Source organism: Gopherus evgoodei, chromosome 12 (assembly GCF_007399415.2).
Source record: "Gopherus evgoodei ecotype Sinaloan lineage chromosome 12, rGopEvg1_v1.p, whole genome shotgun sequence".
Taxonomy (NCBI): domain Eukaryota; kingdom Metazoa; phylum Chordata; order Testudines; family Testudinidae; genus Gopherus; species Gopherus evgoodei.
In genome coordinates this window covers 8,414,793-8,435,848 of record NC_044333.1, presented here as the reverse complement: position 1 = coordinate 8,435,848, position 21,056 = coordinate 8,414,793, and the positions used below count along the sequence as shown (strand labels likewise).

The 21,056-nt window shown below is 46.5% G+C and overlaps 1 protein-coding gene across 2 annotated transcripts in view; it reads left to right on the top strand.

Annotated features, from left to right (window-relative positions):
* Nucleotides 1-527: 527 nt before the first annotated feature.
* Nucleotides 528-21,056, top strand: part of SLC12A3 (solute carrier family 12 member 3) — a 42,276-nt gene continuing 21,747 nt past the window's right edge. For both annotated transcript variants that reach the window (XM_030581603.1, XM_030581602.1), the window contains exons 1-13: nt 528-827; nt 2,652-2,798; nt 6,102-6,177; nt 6,787-6,882; nt 9,124-9,263; nt 10,196-10,306; nt 11,106-11,217; nt 13,438-13,568; nt 15,285-15,369; nt 16,157-16,311; nt 17,811-17,918; nt 18,872-18,995; nt 20,491-20,592. In XM_030581603.1, coding sequence (XP_030437463.1) covers nt 528-827; nt 2,652-2,798; nt 6,102-6,177; nt 6,787-6,882; nt 9,124-9,263; nt 10,196-10,306; nt 11,106-11,217; nt 13,438-13,568; nt 15,285-15,369; nt 16,157-16,311; nt 17,811-17,918; nt 18,872-18,995; nt 20,491-20,592 — 1,687 coding nt within the window. The remainder of the gene's footprint in view (nt 828-2,651; nt 2,799-6,101; nt 6,178-6,786; nt 6,883-9,123; nt 9,264-10,195; nt 10,307-11,105; nt 11,218-13,437; nt 13,569-15,284; nt 15,370-16,156; nt 16,312-17,810; nt 17,919-18,871; nt 18,996-20,490; nt 20,593-21,056) is intronic.

The following is a 21,056-nucleotide window of genomic DNA, read 5'->3' as shown; positions in this document are numbered from 1 at the left end:
GCAGGCTTAAACTCAGCAGCTGTACTTGAAAGCCTCTGAGCTGCATGGGCAGTGACCAGAAAAACCCGATATGCTTCCTCTGTAGCCATTTTACAGAGGCCATTCAGGCTGGGGCAATATTCCTGAGAGAGATGTGTTGTTTTTGTTTTTACCTATCAAACTGTAGCAGGAACAGAATGTACCTGGTTAGGCTGCAGGGGAAACATAACTCCACATTCTCCCACTGATCTGTCCTTGGGACTTAATCTCCAATCTGTTATCGCAGCCCCAATCAGGCACTGGGAGTCAGCGATTCGGGTAACAGGCATTTTGATACCCCCTCAGGCTGTTCTTTTCCACGACCAGCTCTGTGTGGTTCAAGCCAATTAGTTTTCCCCATGAGTAATTGATTAAGTGGCGGCCAGTTGGTTCGTTCTGGTTTTGCTGTGTATAAAGTCTCCATATGCTCCTGTGTGCCGCCTATAGTATAGCAGCTTCTCCATCGCTTGACCAAGAGAGACCCAGGCAGAGAGGAGAGCAGGGATAAAATGGCGGAGTTGCCCGCCACAGAATTAACTGACTTGGCTCATGCCAATGGCAGGTTCACCATTAGCACCCTGATCAGCACCGAGGACAGCGGCAAACCTCACTATGGACAGCCTGACACTGTCACCTATGAGGCTACCCATCCCAGCCACCTCACCCACAGCAGCACTTACTACATGAGGACCTTTGGCTACAACACAGTGGATGTTGTGCCGACTTACGAACATTACGCCAACACGAAGGTGGCAGGTGAAACCAGTAAAGTTAGGCCCACGCTGGAAGATCTACATTCTTTCTTGAAGGTAAGCTATGTAGGAGGACTGTCTAGCATTGAGTTACTTGAGCAGTGCTGTAGTCTGTGTGTAGCAAATACTCTTTCTGTGCTTATCTCTGTCCCTGCAGAAGAAATGTAGACTTTGAAATGAGTCTTCTGCAAACACATGTCATAGAAAGATTCGCTGAATAACTGTGAACCATGGGTGGAAAGCGTGATCTGTTCTTAATCTGTCTACTAACAAGCAACAAAGGTGAAATCTGATGCTCTAAGTCACAGCAAATGGTTCTCCAACTCTATTGTGAGATCTTTGCCCATGAATCTGCCTCATAAATGGTGGTGTAGGGTTATGTTTCCTTGTCCCATCCTTTTCTTTCCTGGGGAATAAAAAGAATGCTGCTGAAGTCTCTCTGCACAGTTATGGTCATTTACCTGGACCTTGCACCAAACAGAGGTATGCTTGTGGTTTTACATTTTCAAGGGAAATTAGCAGTGCTGAAAGTTCCTGGCTTGTTGGACCTAGAGACTCAAATCCAGCAAACAGACTGACTATGGGCAGGGCATGTTTTCCCTAAACTGCCCCCACTATTGTACCCCTTACTTAGAGGGGGAAGAGGGCTGCAGGGTCTGTAAAATCTCTGGCCTAGCTAGTATCTATCTGCATCCCTACCCAGAACCCCCTTCTCTGTTGCCAAAGCTCTTAAGAAAGTAGTCATGGAGGTTCAGTAATTTCAAACAAGGTGTTTCAAGTTCTCTTACTCTAGCTATTGGGAAGGGGTGTACCAGCATTACACAGACTCAAGCAGTAAAAACTGCAGGGCTGTGTGACATGATCAGTGCGCATCCTATTGCGAAGCACTCTGTTGTCGTGATCTAGGTCACAGGCCTACTCCACTGGGGTCGTTTGCTATCTCAGCATTCCATGGATGAGCTGAAGATAGACTCGTTTCTCTGCAGCCTATAGTCAACAAGCTCCTGGAGCTCATTGAAACCTGCCATCATCTTGCCCCCGTGCCCGGAGATATTTGTGTTGTCCTTAACACTGCTGATGAAAGCTCCTTTTGAGACATCCTGTGAACAGTGTTTTTCCCATGCTTCCCACCGCCTTTACTAAGGGCCGGGTTTTTTAAAGGATTTCAGCACCTACAGATGCAAATAGCTGCTTATGGGGGATTTCAAAAGCTCCTAGGCACCTAAATCCCACTGAAAACACTTGCATCTTTAAGCACCTAAATACCTTTAAAAATCTGGTCTTTAGCCTCTATTCCCCATCTGTAAAATGAGGATAACAGCACTTCCCAGCCTCCCAGGATTGTGTGAAGATAAATGCACTAAAGATGGTGAGGTACTCAGATCCCATAGTGATGGGGGCCATGTCAGTCCTTAAGACAGACAGATTGTGAAAATCTCACCCATAGTTCCTTATATTTTCACAGCACTGTACAAATATTAATTAACTGTGAAGCAAAAACCCCAAAGTCTCCAGTCCCCAGATCTGCGCCGACTGATGAAAACCACTATACACAAGCTAGGTATTATTGTTATTTGCAAGTTCTGATCTACAGTATTGGAAGAAGAAACAGGAGTACATAGCTACTTGTGTGGTGGTGTGATTCATTATTTGTATGATGATGCTGTGAACTGAAATCGGGGTCTCATTGTGCTCAGTGGTGTACAGACACCTACTGAGAGACAGGTCCTTGTCTCTAGCACAACATTCCTGCTTACCTCTAGGATTAAAAATTTCAAAGGGAGGGTTGAAAATCGACACGTTCTAATATGTCCCCAGACATCTTCCTTTCTGTCCCACCTCTATGCCCTGTTGTGACTTGATTTCTCTCTGCTTTCTCAGTCGGACAATAGCTGTCTCCACAACCCGGTGTACGAACCGCAGAAAAGTAACGGCTTGAGTGATGAAACGACTGAGGAAGATGGCAGTGAGGGTGGGGAAAAGCCTCAGGGAGAGCCTGTCCGATTTGGATGGGTGAAAGGGGTGATGGTAAGTTTTTGGGGTTTTTTTTTTTTTTTTGCTGAGTACAGACCAGAAAGAAGTGTAATCGGAGATCTTGGGTCCTATGCTGGCAGCAATTCATGTACAGTATGATCTTGCCACCTTCACTCTCCCCAAGTTGTAAATCACTCCTAAAGCCATCCCATTGACTTCAATGGACCCATACACAGGGTAATGGCTTGGGTTTGAAAATCAGGGCGGCACTTTTCTTCTCCCTGGGTTCAGTGTATAATCTAGCTTGTTTTAGTGTGACAGATTGATGCAAACCTGATGCCTCATATGCCGTTATATTAAGCCACCTGATGGCAGGAAAGATTAAACTTGACAAATGGCAGGTGCTGTAGGTAGGGAGGAAGGATGGTCCAGGGGCAAGGGGATCAGTCTAGGATCAATCTGGTTCAATCTTGTGTTCTGCTGCAGGCATTCTGTGTGTTACAGAGCCACCCTGTGCCTCAGTTTCTCACCTGTGAAATGGAATAGCACTTTACTTGGTGTGAGTTTAAGTACATTAAAGACCGTGAGATGCTCGAACACTAGGGTGACAGGGAAAGTAGAAGACAGATTCGAAGGAAACATCTGAATAATTCTTGAGCATTACTAGGTTTTAACCTGACTGCATCCACTGGGTATCTTTGCAGCAAGCTCAGGGAGGTCTCTGCTCAAGGTGCTGGAAAAACAATCAAACAAATGGCTAGGAGGCATAAGGAATGGGATGAGAAATCATACTGAAAATATGTTCATTTCATTATATGTCGATCAGATGCCCTCCCCTGGAATACTCTGTTCAGTTCTGGTCACCCTATTTCAGGCAGCACACAACAGAAAGAGTGGGAGTGGGGTGGGTCAAAGACCAGTGATAAAATAACAAACGGAATAAGGTGGTTTCCATATGAAGGGAGATTGAATTGGGACTGTTATCTTAGAGATGAGACAGATCAGAGGGATGTGATAAAAGTATACACCATAATGAATGGTCTAGAGATGGTAGATGAGACATTTCTATTAACCCTCTCTAATAATTAAGGCTAGGTTTTAATCATGGGTACTTTTAGTGAAAGCCATGGACAGGTCATGGGCAGTAAACAAAAATTCACGGCCCATGATCTGTCCATGACTTTTACTATATACCCTGACTAAAACGCAGTGGGGGATGTGGCTCTGGGGGAGCGCCATGGGTGCTGGGGGGGGTGCAGGTGCTGGCTGGGGGTGCAGCCTGGGGAAGTGCCGTGGGTGCTCAGGGGAGGTGTGGCCTGGGGGAGGTGCCATGGGTTCTGGAGATGGTGGGGAGCAGGCTGGGGGGGAGTCTTAGGTGCTAGGAGGTGGCTAGCCTGGGAGGGTGCTGCGGGTGCTATGGGGGCGGGATTGGCAGGGCTGGGGCAGGCTTCCTATCCAGGTCCTAGCTCCACATGCTGCCTCCACTCCGCCCTACCCCAAGCCCTGGTTCTGAAGCTCCCATTGATTGGGAACCGCGACCAATGGGAGCTGCGGGTGTGGTGCCTGTGGGCAGAGGCAGCACGTGGAGCTGGGAGCTGAGGGAGGGGAGTTCCTGTCACCCTTCCAGGGAGTTCCCCCCAGGTAAGCACTGCCCTGCATCCCATTCCCCAGCCCTGAGCCCCCCCCACTCCTGCTACAACTGGCCCAGGGCCTGCCTGAGCTGCTCAGGTGGCTCCCGGGCCAGGCTGCTGCAGAAGTCATAGTGGTCATGGAATCTGTGATTTTCCGTGACCTCCGTGACAAACTCGGAGCCTTACTAATAATACAAGAACAAAAGAAACATTCAACAAAATGGAAAAGTGACATATTCAGAAAACAATACAAATAAATGCTTTTTTTTTTAACACAGAATGCACAATGAGCCTGTGGAACTCATTGCCACAAGGTATCAGAGGTAGCATATCCAGGTAGAGAGGAAACGTGGTCCTGTGCTCAAGGCATTAGGCTGGTCCCTGACAGACTCAAGTTCAATCCTCTGCTCCACCACAGACTTCCTGTGTGATTTTGGGGAAGGGACTTAGGCTACATCTACATCTCATGTTAGGGGTGCGATTCCCCTGCTTGTGTACATGTCTTTGCACTAACTCTGCTCAAGCTGGCATGAGTATAAATAGCAGTGCAGCTGTGGTAGCATGTGTAGTAGAGGCAGTGAAGGCATGGATGAGCCATACCGAGTACAGACTCACCAGCTTCAGGTTAATCGATTCCAAGGCCAGCTGGGGCTATTGTTCTCATATAGTCTTAATGCCTGTATAACAAAGGCCAAAGAATGTCTATAAAATAATTCCTGGAGCAGATCTTTTAGAAAACGCATCCAATCTTCATTTTAAAATGGCCAGTGAAGAAATATCCACCAGGCCCCAAGTAAATTGTTCCAGCGATTAATGACCACTACTCTTAAAAACGTACGCCTTATTCCTCAGTCTGAATGCTTGGCTGGGTGGGTACGTGTTCTGCGCAGCTCAGCTGTGTTGCCACTGCCAGGGCTACCGTGGCTACATCGCTACATATACTCAAGCTTGCCTGAGGATGTGCTCATGAGCTGGGAAGTCACATCCTGAGCTTGCCGTATAGATGTAGCCTTCATCTCTCTGTGCCTATGTTTCCAGCTGTAACAGGGGGGTAATAGCAATAGGCCTGGCCTACCTCAGAGTGGTGTTGTGAGAGTAAATATACTGAAAGATTGTGATGTGCTCAGCTATGGCCCTGGGTGTTATAGAAATACCTAACACAGAGAGATCACTGAGGCTGAGAGCTTAGCAGGATTCCGAACAGGATGCAGTGTTGCCAAGTGGACAAGGCACTGGACTAGGATTCATGAGACCTGGGCTCCATTCCTGGTTTTGTTGCTGGGAGGCTGGGAGCAAGTCATGTCCCTGCCCTGTGCCTCAGTTTCCCCATCTGTAAAATGGGAGATGATGAGCCTGGCCTCCTTTGCAAAACTCTTTGAGATCTACTGATGACAAGTGCTAGATAAGAGCTAGACGTTGACATGGATAACACGGACACCATAGAGTTGCAATAGGATGGATTAAAAAACTTCTAGAAGGGAAATGAAGCCTCACACTTCAGGGCTTAAACGAGCCTCTGACTGATGAGGTTAGGAGGAAAACTTCCTGTGAGCAGGTCACTCCACTTCATGGGTCTCAAGCATTTGGCACTGACCACTATTGCAGGTAAGATATTGGACATGAGGAGTGGTGGGTCTGAGCTGGCAATTCCGCCATTTCTCTATTCACGCATACTGTCAGCTATGCAGAGGATCACATGAGATTAATGTTGCTGTTTTCCTTCTAGATTCGATGTATGCTGAACATCTGGGGTGTGATTCTCTATTTGCGATTGTCCTGGATCACTGCACAGGCAGGAATTGGTAGGTGCATCTCCATTCTCTATAGTTACCAGCAACAATTATATTTGATAGATGTTGTCTCATTAGAAGCCCTAACAGAGTGGTTGGCACTATTCAAGACACAATGAAAATAGTCCCTCACTTCCACGATATCCTTGGGCCCAATTTTTAAAGGTGTTCAGGGGGTTCTGTGCCCCCATTGCAAAGCCTAACTGATCTAGGAGCCTAAATCTCATTTTCTAAAGTTATTTAGGAACTTAGGAGCCCAAATCCCATTGACTGAGGGATTTAGTTCCTAAATCTTTTTTGAAAATAAGACATAGGCTCCTAAATCTATTAGTTGTTGCAACATTTAGCTCAGCAACACTTAAATACCTTTAAAACCTGGGCTTTGGTGTCTATGGGACAGCAATGGAGAAGGTGGGATAGGGATATAGACACAGGCAGATGCAATATAGAAATTGGGCTCAGAAGAGGACATGGTCCCTTATAGACATCCTGGAAGAAGTAGATTGAGGGGAAGGATGACTTTATGGATCGATGTACAGGGTGCCAAGGAAAAGGGTCAGAGATGGTGGTATTGCTTTCTTCACCATGCAACAAAGGGAAATTAATTCCTCTTCTCTGCAGCGCTCACATGGCTGATTATCTTGATGTCTGTGACGGTGACAAGCATCACAGGCTTGTCCATCTCTGCCATCTCCACCAACGGCAAAGTGAAATCAGGTAATGCTTGGGTCCCATTTTCCTTCTGAGGGCTCTCATCACCCACTGTACACTCCCGCTCCCACCGAGTCCCTCACATTCTGGTACTCTACATGCTGTGCTTGGATACAGCTCTGGTAAATGCCACTGAAAAGAGAGATGAAAAAGACCTCTTAGGCTATGTAATATCCCCCTCATCTCTCTGCCCAGTACGGGACTATTCCCTATATAGTGCTTGATGCATCTCAAGAAAGTCTAGGGGCTCTGCTTACCGAAAGATCACAAGCTTCCAGTAGGACGGTGGGCAAAATACCTGGATGTATTAATAGAGGAGTATTGAGCAGGATCAGGGAGTAGATATTACCTCTGCATACATCAGAGGGGAGACCACTGCTGGAATACGGTGTTCGGTTTTGGTGTCCATACTTTCAAAAGGATGTTAAAAAACTGGAGAGGGTTCAGAGAAGAGCTTCAAGAATTCATTTGTGGGCTGCAAAACATGCCTTGTAGTGAGAGACTTAAGAAGCTCAATCTAATTAGGGGGTAGCCGTGTTAGCTTATCTAATTAGCTTATCAAAGAGGAGGTGAGAAGGTTATTTAATCATGGCCTATAAGTACTTACAGGGGAGAAGATATCTGACATGAGGGGATCTTTAGTCTAACAGGCAAAGGCATAACAGCATCCCAGAGCTGGAAGCTGAAGGCAGCAAAGCTCAAACTGGAAATAAGAGGCCACTTTTCAAGAGCGATGGTGACTAACCATTAGAGCAGCTCACCAAGAGATGTGGTGGATTCTCCATCGCTTGGAATCTTTAAGTCAAAACTTGATGCCTTTCTAAAGGATATGCTGTAATTCAACCACAAGTTACTGGGTTCAGAATTGATTCAGGAATCACTGGATCAAACCAGGGGCGCAACCAGAATTTTCCTAAGGAGGGAGCTCTGGTTCCTTAATAAGTAGCAGAGATCAGGTTCCAAAAGGCACATGTGTGCATGGGGTTCCCCCCTTTGCATTTCCAAGCACCACATATAGATCCTCACCAAGCTGCTATCTCCCCTTCTGGAGGCGGTGTAAGGAGATGAGGACTTGGGAAGCCAGGAGCTGGGAATGGGGGCAGTCTCTCTGATGGGAGGGGAGAGATCTTGGCTGGCCCTGGTCTCTCCTGGGAGAGGAGAGGAGGAAGAGGTCCCAGGTGGCACCGGTCTCTCTCAGCAGACCCCAGTCTCTCTGGTTGGAGGGGAAGGGTGACAGGTCCCAGGCAGTCCCTCTCACCTTGGATATGGGGAAGAAGTGATAGAAGCAGTCAGTGACTGGCTGGAGGGGAGATGTCTCCTCCTGAGGCTCCGGCCCCCCAGAATCCCCAGACCCAGCTCCCTGAGTCCCAGAACTCTGGGCTGCCATCTCCTCAAGCAACCTCCTCCATCTCTTTTGCTTCCGGACCCACCCTGGCAGGAGAGAGAGCAGCTCAGCAAGGACATTCACATGACTTGTAGTGGAGTCTCTGGCCAAGGGGGGCAGTCCAGGGTGAAACTGAAATATGAAATCTCTGACGTGTTAAATAAAGGTTCAGTCTGTTTTTGTCTTATCAACACCTAGTTCCCTCATGCCAATTTCTCAAGAGTTTGCTCTTGTCTAGTTCTAACTCTCCCTTCAAACTCTTCCTTCTCCTAGACAGGGATTCTTTAGGAGCACAAAAACAACAAGGAGTCTGGTGGCACCTTAAAGACTAACAGATTTATTTGGGCATAAGTTTTCATGGGTAAAAAAACCCCACTTCTCCAGTGGCATCTGAAGAAATGGGTTTTTTACCCACAAAAACTTATGCCCAAATAAATCTGTTAGTCTTTAGGGTGCCACTGGACTCCTTGTTGTTTTTATGGATACAGACTAACACGGTTACCCCCTGATTTAGGAGCACACAATTAATGCTTTTTTAATTAGAGATGGGTCTGACCCAAAACCCCAGATCCAGACTTGCCTGAACTTTGATGTTCAGATCCTGATAAATGGCCTTGTAAAATGTTGAGCCTTTTCTCCTATCTCCCTGTGCCATTGTCACTCACCATACATACAGTGCATGGATGTAGGTAGGCATCTGCAACACAGGCCATAGTGTCCTACTTGTCATTAGTTTGAGAGGAGGACAAAAAGTCATGAAGGGCATTATTTGGTTCCTGAATATCTGTGATCACCTCAGGTACTGCAATGTTGATCCTGCATGTGAAGTATTTAAACAATGGAATGTTTCTGGCATGTGTTAGGTGGTACGTATTTCCTTATCTCAAGAAGCCTCGGTCCAGAGCTGGGTGGTTCCATCGGTCTCATATTTGCCTTTGCGAATGCCGTGGCTGTGGCGATGCACACGGTGGGATTTGCGGAAACTGTGCGCGATCTGATCCAGGTGAGGAATCAGAGTTGTTTCATGGTGCCCCTCCCTGCCCCCCGATCTCATCCGCAAGGACTTGCCCCATGTCAACATTTAAGTCCTTCTTAAAGGCCAACTTCTGCCATGCTGCCAACAGTGAATCTAGTCGTACAAAAAAATCTGTATTTGTTCTTCCTCTTTCCCCTCAACTTGTCTGTCATAAAACTTTTTGCGCTTTACATGCCATTGCAAGTGCATTAATTACAAGCAAATTAATAATCAATAGTTGACCCGTGATTAGTAATTAATCACTTATAGCCACTGGTTAGTTATCAATACTCAAATCAATAACCAACAATTAATAATCAACAGCAATCAATCACCATGGAAATCATGGTCGTTAGAGATGACATTGACCTAGTTGCTTTTCCACTCCACATGTTTGCCAGTTCAGGCTTGTTCCCTACAGCCTCCTCCTGCCTGGTTTGAAACTGGAAATTGTTTTTTTTAATTATTAATTTGGTTTAAAGATCATTTTAAAGCTGTTTATTTAGGAAGTATAAATAACTTTACAGATCCATACCTTAAACACACCCCAAATTACATAGACCCACCCATTCACGCAGTGCCCCGTGGAACTTTGGTAAGACACAGTCCCGGCATTGAAGAACTCAGCCAATAGTATGACCATAATGTTTTAATGTAAAATAAAAGTCTAGAAAAATGCCTGGCAGACCAGATTTAAGGTAACAGCCAACTGAAATGCCTTAGCTGGTTGAATGTTGGTGCAAAAGAATGATGGGTTTATAGGCCCCTTTGTTCTCTATTGGTTTTGAATAAGAAGAGGAATTTAAAAGTATATAAAGACAGAGGGAAGTGAAGGAATTGGATGCTGTCTGTATGGTCAGGGTCAACTCTGCCATCAGCTTCCAGAACTGCAGACTGCTGATTTGGGCTTCCTTTCCCAGGAACATAACTCGCCTATTGTAGACCCCACAAATGACATCCGCATCATAGGGGTCATCACGGTGACAGTGCTACTTGGGATTTCCTTGGCCGGAATGGAATGGGAAGCAAAGGTAATGGTCTCAGTTGTTAGGATGAACCTATGAATTTCCATACCACAACACATCCATGGTCCAGCTAGCCCAGTATCCTGCCTCCAACAGCAGCCAATGCCAGTTGCTTCAGGGAATAGTGGAGCCAAACCCTCCCTCCAATAATGCACCTAACTGCAAGATTCTTACCACCAGGAAAATCCTTCCTGACCCTCCCTGATGATTGGTTTTTGCCCTGCAGCATAAGCATTGTCAGCCCAGATATAACTTTCTTCTGACTGTTGAAAGTGTGGAATCTGTTCTCATTCATAGGAATATCCAAATCTCTCTTGAATCTTATCACCGCGTTTGCCTCAGTGCTGTCCTTTGTCTGGTTCATTTATTCAGATGCTGCCGTTTGCCTCCTTTGACTAGCCACAAAAGTCTGCTGGCCAAGGAACAGACAAACACAGACTCCAGGTTCATGCTGCATCTTGTATTACAGGTCTAGCCAGAACTGATGCTTAGCTCAGCCTGTTAAGTTGGTTGAGATCCATCTGTCCCCAAGTTTAGGAGGGGCAGGAAGCGTGGTACGGAGAAGAGGTTGGGTTGCTCCTTTTCACCAACTAGCATTAGGGTATAAGCAGCATTGCAGCTTGGAAGGAATGCACAGGCTGCTTACCCTGACCTACTAGTCACAAGGGCAGAATGTTGCTCCAGAGGGGCCTGTTTGCAGCTTCACAGTTGCCTGCCTGTGCTTTTCACTCCACCCCCTTGTACAGCGTTTGCAGCAGGTACTCAGCCAGCAGATTGTTCAGCTGGATTCTTTTGGTTCTCTCAGGCACAGGTGCTGTTCTTCATAGTCATCATGATTTCCTTCTTAAATTACATAGTGGGGACGGTGATTCCAGCCTCCGAGGAGAAGCAGGCAAAAGGATTCTTCAGTTACCGAGGTAGGTTCCAGCGGTGGTGAGAGGCAGGAGTTTGAGGGGAACTCTTACTAATTCTCATGGATGGCTGGGAGAGCCGGCGTGAATGACTGATGATTGCAGGTAAGCAAACAAACAGTGAAAAAGGAAGACAAACACATCCCCTAATGGAAGAAGAAGGATGGTTCAGTGATTAGGGAAGCACCCTGGAACTGGGAAGGCTCAGGTTCAAATTCTTGCTTGGCATCAAACTTCCTGTGTGATCTCATGCAACTTGTCTCTGTGCCTCAATCCCCACCTGTACAATGGGGGGTTGTGAGGACAAAGACATTAAAAGATTGTGAGGCATTTGGGTACTAAGGTGCGGGGGAGGGCAGATAAGCATATAAACTGGCTAGAATGTATTTTCAGTCAGTTTACTGTGTCAGTTGGAATTTAGTTCTAAGAATTATGGTGGAATGGGAACAAGACTACAGTTAAGTTTGAACCAGAGTTTTCTGTTCCACAGGACTCTTAATTATGATAATGTGCGAGTAAATGTTCTCCGGTACATGTCACAAAACAAGAAAGTCTTGGTGCTCGGAGATCTCACCATAATCTCTGCTGTTCCATTTCAGTGGAGAGGGCCTGGTTAGTTTTGTGTGGACTATGTGGCTTTTGGATTATAGAATCATAGAAGATTAGGGTTGGAAGAGATCTCAGGAGGTCATCTAGTCCAATACCCTGCTCAAAGCAGGACCAAAACCAACTAAATTATCCCAGCCAGGGCTTTGTTCTACTGTGCCAGCATGATTATGGTTTATTTACAAATGTAGATGAATGCTCTAGTACAGTGCTGAACTGAACATTTCCATATGGTCACTTTGTTCTCAGTGTCCTGGTAGTTAGTGGATAGTAGGGCAGCATGTAACAGAAATGTATCTCGTTCCTCTCTGTTATGTGCCTGCAAGGAAAACAGCCTCTCATGTTAAGCGCCCGCTCTGGCCTACTTGTTTGGAGTAAGAGCGGTGTGCAGGGCCGCCCAGAGGATTCAGGGGGCCTAGGACAGAATAAGGCTTCCAGGGAGACAATGACACTTTCCTGATTGTTCTGCTGAACGTTTGCAAGATGCTGGAGGCCCCTAAGGATCTACATCCAAGGGCAGAGAAGTGAATTCTCTTGTAGTGTGTATGAGATGGACCAGGCCCGTGTGGCAGGGGACCCAGCCCAGTACGTGTTTCAGCCCAGGGCTGTGCAATCCACTTCAGACCCTCATTCTGAGTGAAGAGTGGGAGACCACTGGGACCGTAGACTTCTTTTGGGTGTCATTTACCTAGCATGCAAGTACTGCATGTGCCTCATTTTCATAAGTGCTCAGCATCCACAGATCCCATTGATTTCACTCCCGGGGATAAAATATGCTGGCATTTGTCTTAATTACCATTTGCTTTTTGACATAAGAAGGATCAAAATGATTCGGCCGAATGTGGCTGTTTGTTGCTGTCAAACAGAAGGCCCATTTATTTCCAGGGAAAGGGCTTATCATTGAGAGAGCTCGATGGATCAATGGATGTAACCGTTGTGATAATTAAGGCTGTGATGAAATGCTTCCCTTTTATTTAGTGAGTTACTCCATTCCTGCTGGAATCATTCTAACCCCCTGGAGCAAAAGCTCCAGACAGGCAGTGGCCGAATAATTTTTTAGACCTAGAAGCATCTTTAATTTGGATTCTGCTCTGTCCACTTTAAGACCCAACGCTATAACATATTGAGGGGTAAAAATAGCAAACAAGAAGTTAGCTCATGACGCTTCCTTTCCCAGCCCTCCTTAGACTTTGTGTTGTCTGTGTAGACCTTGATTTCACAATCAGATTGGCATGGGCAGATCCATACACCTGAGCAGGAACCCAGGCCCAAATTTGTAAAGGTATTTAGGCACTTTTGAAAATGGAATGTAATCCTCTAAATCACTTAGGCCTTGCTTTTAAATACCTTTAAAAAACTGGACACGTCTAGGCAAACCCACTGATCTGCTTGCAAAATCAGAGCCTTGGACTGTAAACTCTGATCTAACTCCATGACAAGAAAGCACCTATCACGTTTTAGGGTGCCATATAAATAACAATAGAATGCTGCAAGGTCGCCTCTCAATAGTGGTTTGAAACACTGCAGCTCCTGTTTCAACCATTGCCTTTAAAATGAAAGAAATGTGATTAAAATGATCCAGTAGACTGGAATTGATAGAAAAATATTTTTCTTCTTCAGCTGATATTTTTGCTCAGAACTTTGTGCCAAATTGGCGCGGACCAGATGGCACCTTCTTTGGTTTGTTTTCCATTTTCTTTCCATCAGCGACTGGCATCTTGGCTGGAGCCAACATTTCAGGAGATTTGAAGGTAGGTTTTTACCACTCCTAGCCAATGCAGCATCACAAGGGCAAGCGGCACAGGTTGTGTGCTATAGGCAGGAATGAAGTTGTGTTAATCAAGCTCTGTGTGTCAGAAACGGGCAAACTCCAGAGTCGGCAAAACTTCCTTGATTGGCTTTTGATTTTGTAAATCCAAGAGCAGGCCCGGTTTGAATCCAGGTCCTGCTTTACTTGGATAAGATTTTGGTCTATCTCTGTTTTAGAGATGGCCAAAATATTTGTGTTTTCAAAACATTTTATCCAAATTTTGAAAGAACAGTAAAAATAATTTTAAAAAAATCACAAATGTTTTATTCGTTTTTCGAGCGGCCATGGAACTGGTTGAAGTTTTAAAAATTTTAACACAGAATTCCAAGAAATGTTCCCGGATATATATGTTTTACTGCATTTCCAGCTAACTCTGCTCAATAGGTTCTTAAGTCCTGATCCTGCTCTGTATGGGTGGCACCTATCACCCATGTAGATGCTCAGTTACATTAGTTCAGGGGTCCGATGCCCAAAGGTTCTTGCAGGATGGCGGCATTAGATTGCGCAGTGGTGGATGCACTACAAGACTCTACATAGAATAGAATTGAATTGAATTAATACTGGGCTACCTACATTTATTACACAGGGACGGTTGATCTGATTTGGATAAATCAGTTGCCCAAGCAATAAACTGAACTATGTTTGAAGTTAGAGAAAGTTTGGTAAGCTTTGTTTCTTCATTTCCACAGGACTCTGCCCTTCCTGCCTGGGGCATGAGTGCCAAAATCATGTGAGGAAGACCGTTCTTGCAGAAGTGTTGAGCTAGCTGCAGATTAAAAATGATTGGAAATCTCTCCCAAGAGCTTGGGCTCAGAGAGTCCCAGCTCATTTTGCATCCCAAAGAAATGTCAGATAGTTTGACTGCAAGCATCCAAATCGAATCAGTTATAGATGGGCCCAACATGCCGATTTGGACTGGCACACCAAACACTCCGGAGTTCTGAAGGTGTTTGGATCCAAGGGTTTGGGCTGCATGATACATGGAATCCCAGCCCTTCTTAAAGAGGAGGTGCTTATTAAAGACAAGAGCACCAAACTATAGACACAAACTGGCTTCTGCACAGCCCAACTCCCAACTTTGTCTTCCTTATTCACCAGACACCACACCCTCCCTTGTAATGACATGTTTATAAAGTTCAAATTTAGGGCCATTTCTGGCACCTTGGATCCTTATGAGGTTTGTCCAGCCTGGCAGCTGTTTAGCTGATTTTTTAGCTCCTATCTTGTCCCCGAGGCTTTACCTTACTTTAAACCTTAGTTCCTCCTGTACCACTGACACATTGGGCCGTCCAGTTCCTCTGTTGATCACTAGTTGTGATAGTTCTTCCCAGATGAGGCCAGTGCATACGCTATCCTCTGTCACTGTCACTTTAAGTAGATTAAAACAACATTCAGTGCGACACACTCTGAGATTTCCAACACACCAACCCATCAATCCCACTTCACCTCCAAACATCTAGCACCAAAAGTGGGCTTTGCCGAGTGCCCAGCAGGTTAAGAAATCCAGACTCTGGACAGTGCAAGTATCAGGTTGAAAGATGTCCTCGATTTTTGAGTATCTCGGAGTGTTTTCTCTTCTTTATAGCTACAAAAATGAAAGATAATTTTGTGGTGCCTATGGAATGCTGCTGTGTAACTCTGTGGTTCCCTTGCTTAGGATCCAGCTATAGCCATTCCCAAAGGCACTCTGATGGCTATATTCTGGACTACAATATCCTATCTGGCTATTTCTGCTACAATTGGTAAGTAACATGCCTAGACTTAATCAATGGAGGTGGTGAGGAAGTGACATATGATGAAATGTCCTTGGTTAATTAAATGCTTTCATGTTCATCAGTTATCAGGAGTCCTGAGACACAGAGCACTTTGATTAAGTCTGGCTCAGATATCCATTCTGATTCTGGGTACCAGCAGAGGTGCAGAGTAGAGGGGATTTAAACAGTCAAAAAACAGACTAATAAAATTATAGTTTGATTTTTTTTAAAAATCTCATGATTTTTTGAGATCTGATTCAGGAACTTTGACCTCTTGAGGTTAGCAACACTGCAAGTGTCTCCAAAGAATTCAACCCAGGTTTGACACAGGGTTCAACATGTACTATCCACGGTACAGGACCTTGGGAGCTTTAGTTAGTGCTGGGTGGAAGCCTGTGCAGCATGGACATGTCTGATACAGCTGAAAGTTACTTTAAAAACAAAACAAGCTAATTCCAGGAGCAGCCAGAAACTTGGGACACTGGGCAAAATGAATGGGCAGTCTGTGATAGCCGCTGTCTTGGTTGGCACAATGGAGATTGGAGGTCGCTGGTTCAGAGGGGAAAGCATAAGTGGCTACAGCTTGAGCTAAAGCTTTCTAGATGGGGACTGTGACAGACTTATCTCCTCTGTGGATCAGCACAGAAGGGCACCTGTAAGACACACTCCATAGTGGGTTACAATTACATGAGGGCCTTTATTAAAGCACATCTGGGCATCATGCATCGTATTGGAAAAGACAGATGGGTAGTGAATGGGAGCTGTTCCCTCCTAGGTGCTTGTGTGGTACGTGATGCCTCTGGCAGCGTGAATGACTCCATTCCTGTTGGCTCTCTGGGCTGCGAAGGACTTGCTTGTGACTATGGCTGGAACTTCACGGAGTGTGCTCAGAAGCAAAGCTGTCACTATGGGCTCAGCAATTATTACCAGGTACTGTCACTCTGGTGCTCTCAACAGCACGGCTTAGAAGGCTCAAAGTAGGTTGGTCACTTTGGCCTGGGTGTGGGAAACCATAAAATGTCCATGAATGATCTAGAGGATGGCATGGACTGCACCCTCAGCAAGTTTGCAGATGACACTTAACTGGGAGGAGTGGTAGATACACTGGAGGGTAGGGATAGGATACAGAGGGACATAGACAAATTAGAGGATTGGGCCAGAAGAACCTCTGATGACTTTCAGCAAGGACAAATGCAGAGTCCTGCACTTAGGACAGAAGAATCCCATGCACTGCTACATACTAGGGATCGAATGGCTAGGAAGCAGTTCTGCAGAAAAGGACCTAGGGGTTACAGTGGACGAGAAGCTGGATATGAGTCAACAGTGTGCCCTTATTGCCAAGAAGGCATTTTGGGCTGTATAAGTAGGGGCATTGCCAGCAGATCGAGGAATGTGATCTTTCCCCTCTATTCGGCATTGGTGAGGCCTCATCTGGAGTACTGTGTCCAGTTTTGGGCCCCACACTACAAGAAGGATGTGGAAAAATTGGAAAGAGTCCAGCGGAGAGCAATAAAAATGATTAGGGGGCTGGAGCACATGACTTATAAGGAGAGGCTGAGGGAACTGGGATTATTTAGTCTGCAGAAGAGAAGAGTTAGGGGGGATTTGATAGCAGCTTTCAACTACCTGAAAGGGGGTTCCAAAGAGGATGGATCTAGATTGTTCTCAGTGGTACCTGGTGACAGAACAAGAAGTAATGGTCTCAAGTTGCATTGGGGGAGGTTTAGGTTGGATATTAGGAAAAACTTTTTCACTCAGAGAGTGGTGAAGCACTGGAATGCGTTACCTAGGGAGGTGGTGGAATCTCCTTCCTTAGAGGTTTTTAAGGTCAGGTTTGACAAAGCCCTGGCTGGGATGATTTAGTTGGTGTTGGTCCTGCTTTGAGCAGGGGGTTGGACTAGATGACCTCCTGAGGTCCCTTCCAACCCTGATATTCCATGATTCTATGATTCTGTGAATGCAGCCAGTAGCCACTGAGGGTGATAGGACAGTTGCCTGAATTGCTGCTTTCTTTTAAAAAAGTAACTTGCAACAAATGAGGAAAGGGTCTTACAGAAAACGGGCTCTTTATCCACACCACCCTGATTCATTCCCAGAGCATCCTGTGACGTGAATGAGGTGGGGCCCTGTGGGGGGAAAAATAGCATGTGACCATGTATTTAACGACTGTATTATAATGAATATGCGCTAGAGGACTGAGTTAAGGTTGCACAGGCAGCCTGAATACTGGCACTTCCTACCTTCTGAGTGCTTGACTTTGCAATCTTAATAAAGTTCTTTTGGCGTAGGGTGTTTTTGGCTGTAATAAGCTGTGCTCTGAGGAGCTCTGAGTGGTGGCTGTCAGAGTCTGAAGCTTCCAGGGGGAGGAGCCCAGGCTGTAAGATCACTCCAGCATCACTCTTGCCTGTCTCCTCCTGTTTTTTCTGTAGACTATGAGCATGGTATCTGGATTTGCCCCCCTGATCACGGCTGGAATCTTCGGGGCCACCCTCTCTTCTGCTTTGGCCTGCCTGGTCTCAGCACCCAAAGTCTTCCAGGTGAGATGGTGGCATGCTCAGGGGACCACGAAAACATCTGCAGTGTTGTCTTTCATGTATACAGTAAACACGAGTCCACGGCATTTCAGAACCATAATTACAGGCCGAGTGTCCACCACGCGTAGGCACTGTGAGTTCTATAACAAGCTGAATAACCACCATGGTTGGGCCTCACAATGCATCACTGGTAGGGTGACCAGATAGCAACTGTGAAAAAACGGGACAGGGGCTGGGGGCAATAGCAGCTATATAAGAAAAAGTCCCCCAAAACGGGACTGTCCCTATAAAAACGGGACATCTGGTCACCCTAATCACTGGGAATTACCAGTTTTCTGGACAGATTCTTTTGATACTCTTCATGCTTCTGGGGTTTCTGCCCGGAGCTTTGTTCCACCTGATCCCATCATGCAGTGCAGCCCACGAGCTGGGGGATATGCACATTTCTACTTTTTCATGCTAATCCTAATGGGACAGATTCTGTCCTGTCACTCCCATGCAGCTTCTTTCCTTTCAATGGGCTTGCAAGAGTATCAAGGGGGCAGAATATGGCCCATTGCTTTTGTTCATTTTATGAATTAAGATAATTAAGGTGACATCCCCTGACCTTTCCATAGTGCCATTCGAGGTGGCAATACCTCATCAGGTAGGATTGCTACCACTGATACTGCGATGCAAGTCAGAGTTATTACAGTTAGCGTTTCCAAAGTGAAGGGGACCTGACAGTAGGAATGGGCAAACTGGTTCTAAAAATATATCAGGCCTCTAGGGTGGGGGACAAATTCTGTTCTCACACTGTTGTAAATCTGGAGTAAGTCCACTCAAGAACCAGGCTATACGCTGAGCCAGTGAAAGTGCTTGGAACTGAATCGTGCGTCAGTCGACCCTTGCTCTCAGCTCTAACCACTAGTCCGCAGTGCCTGTCAAGTCTAGATGACATCTCTTTTCCTCCACAGTGCCTGTGCAAGGACCAGCTCTACCCTCTGATCGGCTTCTTTGGGAAGGGCTATGGGAAGAATGAGGAGCCCATCAGGGGTTACATGCTGACCTACATCATAGCAGTGGGGTTCATTCTTATCGGTAAGTGCCTCGGATTTGATAGGCTGCAAGCTCCAGTAGCTAGTTTTCTCTCCTTTTTTTTCTACAAGTTGATTAATGATCAGTGTGGTGCCACATGGCTGTTTCTTTGTCAAACCAAATTCCTGCCTTTGTTAACGGCTTCCAGCGTGGTATGAAAAATGGCTGCAGGTTTCCTACACAGGAGGCCAGAAGATAAAATTATATTATTCCAAAGGATGGGCACAAAGTAGATTGTGAGAGCCTAATTCTGTCCTCACTTACGCACTTGGCTAGTCTGGAGCAGAGTTACTCCATATTTACGCCCAGGTGAGGGGAGATCGGGCCCAGAGTTTGTTCCAGGAAGGTAAGAAATAAGTCAAATCTAAGTGAGTTCTGTCATTCGCTCAGCAAGAAGATTCCAACGGCTACTTCTCCAGTTGCACTGAAACCTGAACAGCCAAATTGGTGCTGAGCATCATTCCCTCCCACAGAGCGCAGCAGAGCATGTGTTAAACCACTAAGCCACTGCTGCCTTTTTAACTGGTGTTTGATCTTGACAGAAGAGGCTAATCCTTCCCCATGTGCATTCTAATATTAGGGGGAGATTCCTTCCATAACACATACACAGGGAAAGAGAGAGCTGGACATAGAACCCATATCCAATAGCTCTTTGATATCATGTTGATAGACATTTTGGAAGTCTCAACGAGAGCTGGATAGGGTGACCAGATGTCCCGATATTTAACCCTTTGTCCTGCATTCCGACCAATGTATGATCGGGACACCATTTGTCCTGATATTCAGGTAAGGAGGCAAGAGGGAGGGTGGCGCTGACTCCGTGGTGCTCCAGGGTTGGAGAAAAATTGCAGCCAAGCTCCCCCCTCCTTCTCCCTCCCCCCCCCCCCCCCCGCAGTGCTTCCCAGTGCCTAACAGCTGTTTGGTGGTGCTTAGCACTTTCTAGGAGGGAGAGGGAAGAGCAGGGATGTGGCACACTCAGGAGAGGAGGTGGGGAAGAGGCAGGGTGGGGCAGGCCTTGGGGAAGGAGGTGGAATGGGGGCAAAGTGAAGGTGGATGCTTGGGCGGGAAGAGGCAGGGAGTGGGCGAGCACCCACCGGCAGAGGGGAAGTCGGTGCCATAGGGATGAGTGGCGGGTGGGTGGGCAGGGGGGGTGAGTAGGCGAGCAATGGGTGGGGGACTGAGGAGGGACACAGCAAGCCAGCAGGGGATCGGGGGATGAGGAAGGGCATGGGGGAGGCAAGTGGGGAGGGAGTGGGACCTGAGGTAGAGTGGGGGCAAAGCCTGGGAGGAACAAGGGTGGACTGTGGGCAGGGCTGACAGCACCCCAATGTGTCCCGATATTTTAGTGTTGTGATCTGGTCACCCTATAGCTGGAACAATCAGCCAGGGCTTTCGGTTTCTTCTTGATTTTCACCTCTCTCCCATTCTCAGAGACTTAAGTTGGCCAGGGTGTAGCAAATGCACTAATGATCCATCCCTTTCTTTCCCATCCCTGTAGCTGAATTGAACACTATTGCCCCAATCATCTCCAACTTCTTCCTGTGCTCGTATGCACTCATCAATTTCAGCTGTTTCCATGCCTCCATCACCAACTCGCCGGGTGAGTGATTGCTACGCTGGTGCTTGGTAGCTACACCTGTCTCGTTGGCTGGGAAGTAGTGTCAGGGGTCTCTGAGCTTTACAAGGCTGGAGAGTCACTCTCTGCAGCAGGGTAAGGTGTGAGACCTAGCCCAATGGCTTCATAAGTAAGAAGCTCTTTGAGCTGAACAAGGTGATATGCTTGGAGGATCCATAGTGAGTAGGAGATGAGGAGTATCTTCAGTTCCAAAAACAGAGCATCTCTGGGTGGGGGCGGTTGGATACCGGTGTCTGCTCCTACTCGGAGGGATGTCAGGTTCTTTCTCCACCCTGCCTTTGTCTCCCAGGGTTACAAAGAAAGCATGAGCCACTGATACAGGCACTACCCTAGGACTTGGGAGATGTGGGGTCGCTTCCCTACTCTACCACATACTTCCTGTGTGACCTTGGGCCAGTCACTTAGCCTCGATGTGCCTCATCTGTACA